We start from the raw sequence: 14543 nt of genomic DNA on the forward strand, positions 1-14543 counted from the left end.
CAGCAGTCAGCCATGCATGAGTTATCAGGGTCTGGGCCAGCATTTACAGCTTTGAATTGAACTTCAAATTAAGACGAGGTGGGTGAGGGTGTACGCCTGATGTGCTGGGAGCCCTGATACCACCCTGCAACAGCTCAATCTGTTTTCATGCTTGGCCACACTCAGGTGGCATAAATATCTGTTTCATAGACTACTATTGTCAGAAAAATGTAAGGATAGTAACACGGGTAGTTGACAAAGGAAGTGGAGGCATGATGGTCTCGGGGCCTATTGCTACCGGCAACACACATGAAGGAAACTCAACCAGGAGTCTACACATTTCCAAAAATTAGTGGCAGACACCACCAAAGTGAGACAATTTCAATAGAGTAGAATTAGTATAATGGGGACCGACACCTCTTCTACTACAGCCAACCCAGCAGATGCAGACTGTAACGGGCACGGTGATGAAACCACTGTGCCGTAGTCCTTGGAAAGCCTGGAGGGGCGTAACTAGGTGGCCTACCAAATCCAAACTTGGATAAGTGGCACCAGGTGATACCGCCACCCAAGGAGGGATAAGGAGGTGGCACCAGGTGCTACTCCAGGGCTGACCTATAGAAGGTGATAGCTGACCCCCTATAGAGCAAGTAGGCTGGTACAGCCCAAAGGAGGGGCGAAAAATACAGAGAGGCACTGAGGGACACTGAAACCAAGGGTGCAGATGGGACCGGCTGAGGAACAGAAACAAACTGGGAGGTGCGCACTGGACCAGTGGTTAGATGGATGAGCACTGGCAGGTGCGGGCTGGACCAGCTGAGGAACAGGAGTCTGGCAGGGGCAGACTGGACTGGCTGTTGAACAGATGGGAAATGGCATGTGCAGGCTGGAGCGGATGTTGAACAGATGGGCATGGCAGGTACGGGCTGGACCGGGTGTTAGACAGAGGAGCCCTGGCAGCTGCAGGCTGAACAGGTTGTTATACAGATGGGCCGGGCAGGTGCTGACTAGCGCGCACGTCACCGGCATATGACATCACTGCCATGCGCCGGCACGTCCGCACCTCAGATGAATTGAGGCGAGAACACCGCTGGACTGCGGCCAGGTAAGGAAAAACTTTTTTTTTTGTAAAGCCGCAGTATGGGGGCACTATGGAGAGACATGGAGGCAGTAGGGAGAGACATGGGGAAAGGATGGAGAGACATGGGGGCAGTGTGGAGAAATATGGGGACACTGTGCGGAGACATAGGGGCAGTATGGAGAGACATGGTGCCAGGATGGAGAAACATTTGGCCAGTAATGGTCTAGAATGGAGTACATATGGGAGCAGGATGTAGGACATTAGTACTGTAGGGGCTAAATATGGGATATTCTTAATGCTGTGATTGGCTGGCGGCTATTAACTGTTACTGTGCAGGAAACCTTCCAGCTAGTGATGAACGAGTATACTCGTTGCTCGGGTTTTCCCGAGCATGCTCGGGTGGTCTCCGAGTATTTCGGTGTGCTCGGGGATTTAGTTTATGTCGACGCAGCTGCATGAACATAATCTAAATCCCATAGCACCCCAAAATACTCGGAGACCACCCAAGCATGCTCGGGAAAACCCGAGCAACGAGTATACTCGCTCATCACTACTTCCCGCATGACAGCATAGATTTTAGCTTACTGAACCTACAGAATCCTGTCGCTGGCGCCCGGTGGGCAGAAGAGAGGGGACTTCATGTCACTCATCTTATTTATTGCACTCTTCTATGTCCAGTTGTGTGTAAATATGTGACTATTCAGATTTTGCGTTATTCTATGCCTGATAAAGAGTTCGGAGTAGTTTACAAAGCTGCTATTTATTACCCTGTTTTCAGTTTGCCATTAGAAGGTATCAACCACCGAGGACCCTCAAACTTTTAGTATCTTTCTATCTATTTGTGAACACGGTACAGACATGCCAGAGGCCGTACATTATTGTGTCTCCACCAGTGGCCACAAGATGGCAATAATAAATATTTTTTGGCATTCATGATTTCGATTGTGTCCGTGTGAGTTATACTGTCCGGTCTCCTTCCTCCTTCTGATTTCCTCTCAGTAGATTTCAATGATTCAGTTTTTATTCTTACCTGAAATTCTTGTAGCTCCAATGTCTGCATCCCGTGGATCACAAGTTGTAGTTTCATATCAGCCGGAGCCGCACAGGTTGGAGACATCTGAAGTATGTCTGCCTTCATGAGTTGAGGCTGAGAGATGCTCAGATTTTGATGTTGCAGATTTTTTGGAGGCCACGTGCACACACTGAGTATTTTGTGAGTTTTTTACCTCAGTGTTTAAGAGCCAAAACCAGGGGTGCGTAAAAAATACAGAAGTGGTGACGTGTTTCTATTATTCCTTTCCTTTGATTGATCCTCTCCTGGTTTTGCTACAAATACGGAGGTAAAAAAATTATCAAATACTGAACATGGCCTAATAGAAACATAATTTCTGCATTTTTTTTTACCCCTTTCTGGTTTTATCTCACAAATATTAAGGTAAAAAAAACTCACCAAATACTCAATTTGTGCATGTAGCCTTAGGCTATGCAACCATGATGAGCTTTTGGACAGGTTACCTGCAATTGTTCGATAATACACAGCGTAAAAAATCACCAAAGTAGCCTAAGGCCACGTGCACATGTTGGGTATCTGGTGAATTTTTTACCTCAGTATTTGTAAGCCAAAACGAGGAGAGCAACAATCAGAAGAAAAGTATAATGGAAACACGTCACCAATTCTGCATTTTTCACCCACTCCTGATTTTGACTTACAAATACTGAGGTAAAAAAACTCAACAATTACTCAAAGTGTGCACGTGGCCTTAGTCTATGTTCCCACAGTGAGTTTTTGGTGAGTTTTTTACCTCAGTATTTGAAAGCCAAAACCAGGGGTGGGTAAAAATATGCAGAAGTGGTGACATGTTTCTATTCTACTTTTCCTCTGATTGTTCTTCTCCTGGTTATGGCTTACAAATACTGAGGTAAAAAAACTGACCAAATACTGAACATGTGAACGTGGCCTCAGAGAGTGACACTAGGAATAAGTATTATATTATGTAAAGTGACAGCGTCACCTAATGTGTAATCTGACAATTCGTAACCCTTCTGAGGCTGGTTTCACACTTGTGTTGGGCAGACCAGCGGAGGGCTACCTATTTCCTCCGTTAAGCTCCACCCACTGCCACACCTCTTCCATTCAGCTCCGCCTACGTCGGCATGCGTCCTGCGTACCTATCTTTAACATTGGGTACGCAGGTCATGCGAATGTATGCGGATGCATCCGCATGCATCGTTTTGACGCTGCGCAGACAGCAGCAAAATGCAACATGTTGTGTTCGACGCAGTTCAGTGCAGAATCAAAATGACGCATACGGAGGCATCCGTATACATTCACATGGCCTACCTAACGTATGCACTGACAGGAGTAGTCCTCCACTTTCGATTTCCCTGAATGAACCTGCTGATCATTGATTCAGCAACAGCAACCTAATGGAGATTGTCAGAAATGAGCCCCAGAGGAGAGAAAAAAGCATCAACTGAGGAAAACACTGGAGAATCCTAAGGCAGAGAAAATGCCCAATATTGAGGATCTCCACAGAGCAACAACAGAGCAATGCTCACATGTTGATTCCTCCAGATGAGGCAGGACGGAGACGAAAATACAACTTACATGAAGAAAAAAAAAATGGAAAACTTACTTTGGTCCCCATCAAAACAATCTGATAAACTCACCTTAGGCTCAGAAGATTGTTTGCGGTGGAGTAGAACCTCTGTAATGACAGATAATGCATACTGTTGTTGCTACTGGATGTCTGACACCTTCATAGACGTGGTCAGGGCATCCACAGCGTCTATGATGGCTTCTCAGCACACAGAAAATGAAGCAATAATGTTATGTAGTGTAGCAACGCACTTGAGTAAAAAGGTAACACACTAAAAAACTGCCACTGTCCCTGCTGGTTACTGTACAGACTAAAGATCCTGATCCCGCAGTCCTTAGTGCCTCCTCCGTGAGTTGAGATTGCCCTAATCACAAACTAGACGATGGTAACTCGGACCTATGCTGCCTGAAAGGCCGTCAAGCACTTCACGTACCTCTTAAAGAACCAGAGAGCAGATCAGAGTGCAAATTACCTACAGAAGTGAGAGTGTGCGAAAAAAAAATTCCAGAGTGAGTAAAACAAAACACAAAGTACAAGGGATGAAATACGTACTGATAGAGAATTTGCCACATACTTCCTAAAAAGAAACAGAAGATAGTTGCAGGGTAAAAAACATGATCAACAAAGAGATAAACCCTAGCTGGTCTTTCACGACTGGCTTAAACTACAGCTGCATGGGTGGACATCCAAATGAGACTATCACTAACAGGAAATACCACCAGGGGGAAAGAATCTAAAGCTGCACACGAAAGGTGATAGGGCAAACAGATGACTAAATAAACACCTTTTACCCTAAAACGACTGGAGTGTGGATAACAGAAACAAAACACCTGGAAAAAAAGGTGTATCTGCTGTGGCTTGGAGGACAGAGAAGCCGACCACAAAACCCAGGCTTAAGGGTTCAAGCCCAAATGCAAGACAATTAGAAAAGAAAAAGTTCCCACGCATATCCGCCATAGTCCATGACCTTGCCATGACAATTGCCAAATCTGACTTCCAAATGCTATGGAACCTTGTTCAGAGAACGAAGCTCCAAAAGCTGTAGCAGTAGCCATTCCGGGTCTCTCTGCACTCCACGAGATCATGCTACTGTGATGAGCAGTGATGTCAGTCACTACACCGCTCATCAAAGTCGCCGAGTCTCATAAAGGGCAGCGTGTCTGTGACTTTGATGAGTGATATAGTTAATGAAGTCACCACACATCACAGCTGCTGAGTCTCGGAGTGCAGCGCGACCCGGAGTGGCTGCTTCTACGTTCTCTGAATGAGGCTCCATAGCATTTGGACAACTTTGTAAACTAGCTTTAAGTTACATAGAGAATTACAGCATGTAAAAGATTATGTGAAAAATGCATTGCATACTCGTGTCATACAGATGCAAAGCGAGTAAAAATAAAAATCGCACACTCGCATGACATACGGAATGACATTTTTGCCACTTTTCTGGATGAGAATAAGGGCTATTTTATATACACAGATGTGAGCGAACGCTAAGTATAAGAAACTGAATGTACAAAATCTGCGTATGACTTATCATCAGATCATTAATAGATGACCATTGTTACATTATAAGAGGAAATAATTATCAGTAAAATTATCAGGACGATGCATAGAGGTATAAATACATTTCCCATTACTTAATGCTAGTTCTAGGCTGTGTTCACATGAGAGGTTTATGCTTGTTCCTATTGTGTAGGTGAAATACTTTATTAACATTTTTAAGGAGGGGGAAAAAACGATAAGTCTGATCACAGCCTTAGGGCTTGTTTCCATTTACGAGAAACACGTCTGTGTCTCGCATGTGGAAACCAAGCTGTGGCGCCGGCACTTTGGAGCGGAGCGTGCGGCTGCATAGGAACACATAGAGCTGCATGCTCCGCTCCAAAGTGCCGGCGCCAGAGCTTGGTTTCCACATGCAAGATACGGACGTGTTTCTCGCAAGTGGAAACAAGCCCTTACTGTGAGACACTAATGACTTTACATTTATTTTAAGCTACAAATAATCTAAAATATTCAACCACAACATGTTCAAAGCAAATGTGATTTATGTTATATACTGCATTCTGCAGTAAGAGTCTCCCAAGGGGAGTACAAAATAAATAAAAAAATAAAACAAAATGTTTTAAAAATCTTAGCAAATATAAAAGTTTAAAATTAAATCACCTCCTATTTTCAGTTTTTTTTTAAAAAGAAACATTATTGGAATCACCATGTGCATAAAAATCCGGTCGATCAAAATACAAAATTATTTTAAAATGCACATTAAATGCGACACAAAACTAAAAATAAATATATTTAAAAAGCCAAATTTTAGCAGTTATTTCACAATTTAACTGCACTTGGAAATTTTTCCAGTTTCTCAGCACATGATACGGTAAAATGAATGGTGTCATTCAAAGCTATAACTTAACATGCAAAGAACAAATCCTCATACAGTTATGGTGAATAAAATAAAAATTATCACCCTGAGAAGAGGGGGAGGGAAAAATGAAAATTCAAAACACTAAAAATAATTTTGTCCCGAATAAGTTGAAACCTCATCCACTTTGCTTCTGTTCCAGGACAGAAAACCCACAGAGTTTCCGACCCACATGAGCGTTCCCTAAAGCGTAAAAAACCTTATTTACCCTGTGAGAGGCTTCACTTCAGGCTCTGCAATGATCCCAAAGATAAGAGGTTTATGGTTGATATCAACATTTATAAGTCTCGGGCTGTACAGTGACTTTTCCTCATGGTCACAAGTCTTTCTGAGGAGCACAAGAAGTGTTATCTAAGGATATCGCATTTTGGGCCATTTTGAAAAAAAAATAGGATCGGAGGTTTTTCTGCATTTATGAGAACAACGAATAAAATGCAACCAGAAAACGTGTCATATAAATACACCCCCAAGGAATCAGATCCTTTATGAGACTTCTCCCACTGGCTGAATTCTCCACCAATTATATATTACGCTCTGTGTGATGTCTCCAGTCGCTAGGTAGCTATTTTTCTATTAATGGTTCCTCTCGGGTCCTCCTGATATCTTTATAGAACCTTCATATACATATAGCACAGCATGTAGGGGCTCGGTGAAGGTGGCAGTGAAGGTGTGTAAGTGTCTGATGGGGTCACACAGCGCATAGAAGGACAACTGCCCGGCCTCATAATCCAGACATATCCTGACTCTATCACTGGAGATCCGGTGAGGTAACGGGAGCTGTTTCCTGTCATGTATCACTATTAATGAATACTGATTGTTATACCCCAGCGATCTATGTAAACACCAGGACTTGGTATTATATCCAATGTATGACTGATCTCTACTCCGGTCTATACTGGGGTAACACATCCCCACTCTCCACCTCCCTGATCCACTGATCTCCACATCCCAGTAATGTCGTCCTGAGGTAAATCTCCTCCCGCTCATCACCTGATTATACAGGAATCTCTCTGCTGTTTTTGGACGATTCTGTCTTATTTCTGTCCTGGTCGCAATTTTCAGGTCGTCTGATATAAGGAGATTATTAGCAGCCGTGTTTACATCCAGTAATATGTCTGCAGGACCCTCCCCATAGATCCCTCCCTTTTCTGAATCCATTACTTGCATGCAGTTATTCACAGATTGGGCACTGGGGGGTTGTGGCCTCATTTCTTTTTGTTTTTCAGGTGAGATGGTCTGTAGATATGTCACTATATCACAGGAACCAGCATGTATCATCCCTGTAATTACATCTACATCATGTGTCTTATCATGTTCTCTTGCCTCCTCATCACCTTCATCATGTCCTCCTATGGCCTCATCACCTCCTTCCTCCTCAGGATCATACAAGTCACGTGTGTCTGGATCCTGTAAGACAGTCAGTGGATCCGTCATGTTACACAGCTCCTCAATGTGCCTCGTCTTCCTGGACAACTCGTCCTTCTTTAGTTCCAGCTGATGGATCACATCAGACAGTGACAGTGACACCTGCTCTTCCTGACTGGAGGCCTCACTCAGGATCCTCTTCTCCAGGTCGTCCACCGGTCTCCTGATGTTAGTACACAGGGCAGTGACTATCTCGGCTTCTCCAGATGCTCCTTCTTGAGCTTTTCTCCAGCACTTCTTCAAACTCTGGAGTCTTTCATCAATCTCCTTTCTCTTTATTATTAATTTCTGGACGACATGTTTCAGTTTCTTCTTCTTTTTCTCTGCAGCCTCATCCAGCGTCTCCACCCGGTGTCCCCGATGTTCTCCGACCAAACTGCAGGACACACAGATACAAGCAACGTCCTCAGTGCAGTAATATTCCAGGATCTTCATATGTACAGAACATTTCCTGGTCTCCATAGAAGTGCTAGGATCAATGAGGACATGATCTGGTCCTTTGCTGTGAACTCTTAGGTGATTATCACACAGAGAAGCCTCACACAGCAGACAGGATTTCACAGCAGGTGTAGGAGAGTCCACACAGTAAGTGCAGCAGATCCCGGTGATCTCCTCCTGATATTGATGAGTAGACAGGAAATTCTCCACGACATTACACAGAGTTATGTTCCTTTCTAGTGGAGGCCACTTACGAAATGTCACTCTACATTCAGGACAGGAATAAAGTCCATCCCCATCCTGTGTATCCAGCACTCTATCAATACATCCTCGGCAGAAGTTGTGTCCACATCTCAGGGTTACAGGTTCTGTATAAATGTTCATACAGATGGAACATGTCAGTTCTTGTCTCAGTTCAGCAGACGCCATTGCTTAGATAGATCACTCGTGAGCAGAGAAAACGACTATGACCAATGTAACTGGCAGTAGGGTGTGTTCCAGCATATAATTTATCTTTGGTTGTTTACCGTCCTGGCTTGTAAGACCTTGAGGGCAGGGTCATCACATTTGGCATATCTCTTTGCTTTCATGATCACGTAACATTGTTTTGTCAGTTAACACAGTAATAATCATGACTTTATAACCATATATAATCATTAATCAATAATCAGTTAAATAAAATGCCACATATTTTTACATTATTACTGTTGCTACTACTTCTACTTTTGCTGTTTAAATGAAAGATCGTGGTATAACTTGTATAATAATAATTGGTGGTTTCTTTTTCTGAATAATATTTATCTTTCCTATATGGGGCTGCCCTGTCTAATACTCTATATGACACACAAGCATATGCTCAATTGTTAGTCTTTTTATTTTATCTCTCTAAGTGCAATATCTGCAGAGTACATGCACTTTGGCATGGCAGTTAGACAGGGCAGGAGATAATCTATGCCAGATATTCAAACAAACCTACTGCTTGTTCAGTTGTATAACATTATTTATTATTCATATCTCCTTGCTTCAGCTATGTCCTAGCTACTGCTTTCCTTTAAATCATCTAACACTCATTTACACATTCTGTGCACTCTCTTCACATCAGTCCATCTCTTCTCCCCTCTCCCATGCACAGCTCTCAGGTTCTATTGATATTTCTCATCAACTCCAAACCATCCACTGGGCATATGGGTTAATATAATTCTCTGTGCTCCTCAGACCTTGTGGGGGCATCACAACCCAGGACCAGACCTCAATCAGGGGACAATAAATCGTTTACCTTCCTGAACTATGAACTTCTCTAATATTTACTGCCTCAACTATTTCTCCCCTCCCCGTATTGATAGTTCTGCTTCACGTCACTCATCTTATTTATTACACTATTTAATGTCCAATGGTGTCTAAATATCTGACTTCAGATTTTTGTTTTATTATTGTGTCTCCACTAGAGTTGAGCGACTTTTACTTTTTTCGGATCGAGTCGGGTTTCGCGAAACCCGACTTTGTCAAAAGTCGGGTCGGGTGAAATCGGCCGATTATTGCGAAAAGTCAAGGGCCGACTGAAACACGAAACCCAATGCAAGTCAATGGGGAATCAAAGTCGGCAGTGAGTGGAGGACAGGAAAACACCTACAGTGCCCATTTTAATGCCAAAAACATCAATTCTTATTACTGAAGCTTGTCAATCTTAATTTACTTTATAATAATAATAGTTAGGCATTGAAAACTGGGGGTCATTTGGCTAAGGTTGTGGGGGGGTAGGGCTGGCTCAAGATTTTCGTGGGCCCAGGAAACGCAGAATACGTCACGCTCACAGCGGTGGAGCAGAGAGAGGTAAGTATTTCAACTTTGCAAGTGCTGTGATCCTGAGCAAGCAGGGGGGGGCCTCGTTGGCACTGGCACTGGCACAGGGCCCCTCACAGTACAGCGGTGTGTTTGACGGCAGGTGGCGCCTCCCACTGGCAGAGACACTTTTGGGTACTATGAGGGGCCATGTGCCAGTGACGTCGCCAATGAGTATGCCCCCCCACCTGATGAAGGAACCTGCACTTTCATCTGCACCTTCCTCTTGGTCCCCGTGTAAGGTGGTATAGTATACGGGAAGGGGAACCTGACTTTCAGCATGGTCAGATTCTGGCTGTGTAGAGTGCAAGTGGAATGTAGTGGTCTGGGTCAATGTACCAGCAGACACACCTAGCAGTGGCTGGGCAATGGGCAGGATGAGGAGGAAACACAGATATAGGCCCAAATAATAAAGTGGGCTAAATGCAGTTCAAATGTGGTAACAGGACTAAACAGGCGGCATTGCTTTGTTCAGTGGAGGACAACTGTAATGAGTGGCAGACACAGTAAGTAGGCCCAAATAATAAAGTAGGCTAAATGCAGTTCAAAATTGGTAACAGGACTAAACAGAGTTAGTAGGCCCAAATAATAAAGTGGGCTAAATGTCTGCCAAAAAATTGTTCATAAATAAACAGGTGGCATAGCTAGGTACAGGGGTGGGCTCCTCTGCTGAACAGCAGACAGTGGTAGTAGGCGCAAAGTATTAACTGGTCTAAATGGAGGCCAGTGCCCCTGTATATTTTAACTATCATCTATCATTTCAGCAAATTTGTATTGGCAGTGCCATTGAAGGATTTAACAGCACAGACTACACAGTGGTGGAGCAGGAAGAGGTAAGTATTGCAAGTGGTAGATCACTGTTCGAGATAGGGGGGAACACTCTCTCGTGGGCGGCGGTACTGGCACAGGGCCCCTCATATTACGATGGTGTGTCTGACGTTGGTTGTGCACCACCACCGTCAGAGACACTTCATTGTACTATGAGGGACCCTGTGCCAGTGCCGTCGCCCAAAAGTGGGCACACCCACCTGTCCAGGCAAACGACACTCGCACGGGTGTTTGCGCCAGGTGGTGACCACGGCCCTGTGGGGGGAGTCAGCCCATTTAGGGAGGTATAAAAATGGCCTATGATGGACATTCAGCAGCTGCAAATGGAGGAATTGGAGAAGTCAGTACGAGGAGGCCAAAAGCAAGACATTTTGTCAGGCAAGCTACGTGTCAGCAGGGGAAGGTGGGGCCAAATAATTTGAAATCCATGATTGGTTCATTTTAATGAAGGTTAGATCATCAACATTTCGGGTAGCCAGACGTGTCCTTTTTTCGGTCAGTATTGAACCAGCAGCACTGAAGACTCTTTCTGATAGCACACTAGCAGCAGGGCAAGCGAGCTCCTGTAATGCATATTCTGCCAATTCAGGCCAGGTGTCTATTTTAGATGCCCAGTAATCAAAGGGGAATGACCTGTGAAGGAGAACATCGATAAGGGAGGAAAAGTAGTTCGTAACCATACTGGACAAATGCTGTCTCCTGTCACTATGAATCAATGCAGCAGTGCCTGTCGTGTCAGCGTTCATTGCGAAATCACTCCACAACCTGGTCATAAAACCCCTCTGTCCAACGCCACTTCGGATTTGTGCACCTCTAACACCTCTGCCATGTTGCCCCCTACGGCTCATGTGAGAACCATCACCGCCGCTGTGTGCTGGGAATGCCTGAACCAAACGGTCTGCAAGAGTTGCTTGTTTGGTAGCCAATATTTGCTCAAGGTTCTCATGTGGCATGATATTTTGTTATTTTCCTTTCTATCGTGGATCCAGGAGGCAGGCCAACCAGTAATCGTCATCGGTCATCATTTTGATAATGCGGGGGTCCCTTTTTAGGATACGCAAGGCATACTCAGCCATGTGGGCCAATGTTCCAGGTGTTAATTCACTGCTTGTGCCTGGGTTGAGGAGCACTTTTTTGCAAATCAACATCACTTGTGTCCCGCAAAAACCCTGTACCTGACCTTGCAACGCCACCAGTTTCTATTGCCCCCTGAGAAGCATCCTCCTCCCATAAATATTCATCCCCATCATCCTCCTCCTCTTCATCCGCCACCTCGTCCAGGCGAGTTCCCTTAGCAGACAATGGCAGACTGTCATCAAGGCTCCCCTCCTCCTCGGCTGCAGACGCCTGCTCCTTAATGTGCGTCAAACTTTGCATCAGCAGACGCATTAGGGGGATGCTCATGCTTATAATGGCGTTGTCTGCACTTACCAGCCGTGTGCATTCCTCAAAACACTGAAGGACTTGACAGAGGTCTTGTAGCTTCGACCACTGCACACCAGACAACTCCATGTCTGCCATACAAGTGCCTGCCCGTGAATGTGTATCCTCCCACAAATTAATTACAGCACGCCTCTGTTCACACAGCCTCTGAACCATGTGCAGTGTGGAGTTCCACCTTGTTGCAACGTCGATTATTAGGCGGTGCTGGGGAAGATTCAGCGATCGCTGATGGTTTAGCATACGGCTGGAGTGTACGGGCGACCAGCGGATGTGCGAGCAAAGTCTTCGCACCTTCAGGAGCAGGGCTGGCAACTCCGGGTAATTTTTGAGGAGGCACTGCACCACCAGGTTCAAGGTGTGAGCCAGGCAAGGTATGTGTTTAAGTTCTGAAAGGGCTATGGCAGCCATAAAATTCCTTCCGTTATCACTGACTACCTTGCCTGCCTCAAGATGTACACTGCCCAGCCATGACTGAGTTTGTTGCTGCAAGTACTTGGCTAGTACTTCCGCAGTGTGTCTGTTGTCGCCCAAACACTTCATTTGTAACACAGCCTGCTGACGCTTACCACTAGCTGTTCCATAATGGGACACCTTGTGTGCAACACTGGCAGCTGCGGATGGAGTGGTCGTGCGACTGTGCTCTGTGGACGAGCTTTCGCTTCTGGAGGAGGAGGAGGAGGAGGGGTGTCGAACGCCTACTGCCAACTGTTTCCTAGACCGTGGGCTAGGCAGAACTGTCCCACTATGGCTGTCCCCTGTGGACCCTGCATCCACCACATTAACCCAGTGCGCCGTGATGGACACGTAACGTCCCTGGCCATGCCTACTGGTCCATGCATCTATTGTGAGGTGCACCTTTCCACTGACTGATTGCCTCAGTGCACGGGCAATGCGATCTTTGACATGCTGGTGGAGGGCTGGGATGGCTTTTCTCGCAAAGAAGTGCTGACTGGGTAGGTCATAGCGTGGTACTGCGTAGGCCATCAGGTCTTTGAAAGCTTTGCTTTCAACCAACCGGTAGGGCATCATCTCTAACGAGATTAGTATAGCAATGTGGGCATTCAAACCCTGTGTACGCGGATGAGAGGATGAGTATTTTCTTTTCCTAACGAGAGTCTCTTGTAGGGTGAGCTGGACTGGAGAGCTGCATATGGTGGAACTAGCGGTGGTGGTGGTGGTGGACATGGCGGATTGAGAGAGGGTTGGTGATGGTATTCTTGATGTTGCCCTACATACAGTGTTTCCTACCAATAACCTTGTGATTCCCTGACTGCTTTGGCCTTGCGATGATACCTCCACATTTGCTGCTGGTGGTGTCCTAACTGGTGGGCTTACAGTGAAGGAAGCAATGTAGCGTTGCTGACTACCTTCATTCTGAGCAGGTGCACCAACGGTACGGGACGAAATGGTAGTTAGTCCAGGCTTGCAAGTGCATGCTGGTTAAATGTCTAAGCATGCACGTTGCATTTACATTTTGAAGATTCTTCCCTCTGTCAAAGGTCTTTGAGCATTTCTTACAGATAACTTTGCACTGATCATTCGGATCTTGGTTAAAAAATTGCCACACTACACTCTTCCTACTATGGAATACCTTTTCAGGCATTGCACGCTGTGCTACTTTCACTGGATGGTCACGCTGTCCTAAAACTGTTTTTGCTTTTGACAAACGTTTTTGGCCTGATACGGGCCTGCCAGATGACAGCTGTTACGATGTAAATGGCTGCTGAGGATCATCCTCCTCCGCTTCTGAGCTACTGGCAGCGGCACCCTCTTCCCCCAATGGCTGCCAATCTGGGTCAACAACTGAGTCATCTATCACCTCCTCTTCAATGTCATGTGCACCTTCCTCTGTGTCACCGTGTAAGGTGCTATAGCGTTCGGGACGGGGCACCATAGTCTCATCAGGGTCAGATTCTGGCTCAGTACTCTGCGAGGGCAATGTAGTGATCTGAGTCAAAGGAACATCATAATAATCTAGCTGTGGCTGTGCATCAGTGCACTCTATGTCCGATTCATCTTGTAATGGGCAGTTAACAATTTCCCTTTCTAACCCAGGCACGGTATGTGTAAAGAGCTCCATGGAGTAACCTGTAGTGTCGCCTGATGCATCCTTCACTTTTGGTATGGGTGAAGGACACAAGGAAACATCTTTTTCCTGACCGGGAGCATCCACTGATGACTCGCTGCTTTTATATTTGGAACTTTCTGAAGAGGAGGTGAAAGAGCTAGAGGCTGAGTCAGCAAGGAAAGCCAAAACTTTTTCCTGCTGCTCCAGCTTTAAAAGCTGCTTTCCTACTCCCAGATAAGGGAGCCTTTGAGGCCTTGTGTAGCCAGACGATGACACTGGCTCAACACCTCCAGCCTTGGGTGCTATTGTGCTTTTCCCACTACCACCACCGCCATCAGTACCAGCTGGCAATGACCGCCCACGGGCTCTTCCACCAGACTTCCTCATTTTTTGGAAAATCTAACCAAAATAACATCCGTTATA

The 14543-nt window shown here is 45.5% G+C and overlaps 2 protein-coding genes across 3 annotated transcripts in view; both read right to left on the bottom strand.

Moving 5' to 3' along the window:
• The window catches only part of LOC143777006 (E3 ubiquitin/ISG15 ligase TRIM25-like), a 334722-nt gene that overhangs the window by 281129 nt on the left and 39050 nt on the right, over nt 1-14543 (bottom strand). The window lies entirely within an intron of this gene.
• Nucleotides 5684-8405, bottom strand: LOC143777009 (E3 ubiquitin/ISG15 ligase TRIM25-like). The gene has a single exon (XM_077266896.1). The coding sequence runs from the start codon at nt 8369-8371 to the stop codon at nt 6653-6655; it is 1719 nt and encodes a 572-aa protein (XP_077123011.1). The 5' UTR covers nt 8372-8405; the 3' UTR covers nt 5684-6652.

This window comes from Ranitomeya variabilis, chromosome 5, assembly GCF_051348905.1.
Source record: "Ranitomeya variabilis isolate aRanVar5 chromosome 5, aRanVar5.hap1, whole genome shotgun sequence".
NCBI classification, from domain to species: Eukaryota; Metazoa; Chordata; class Amphibia; order Anura; family Dendrobatidae; genus Ranitomeya; species Ranitomeya variabilis.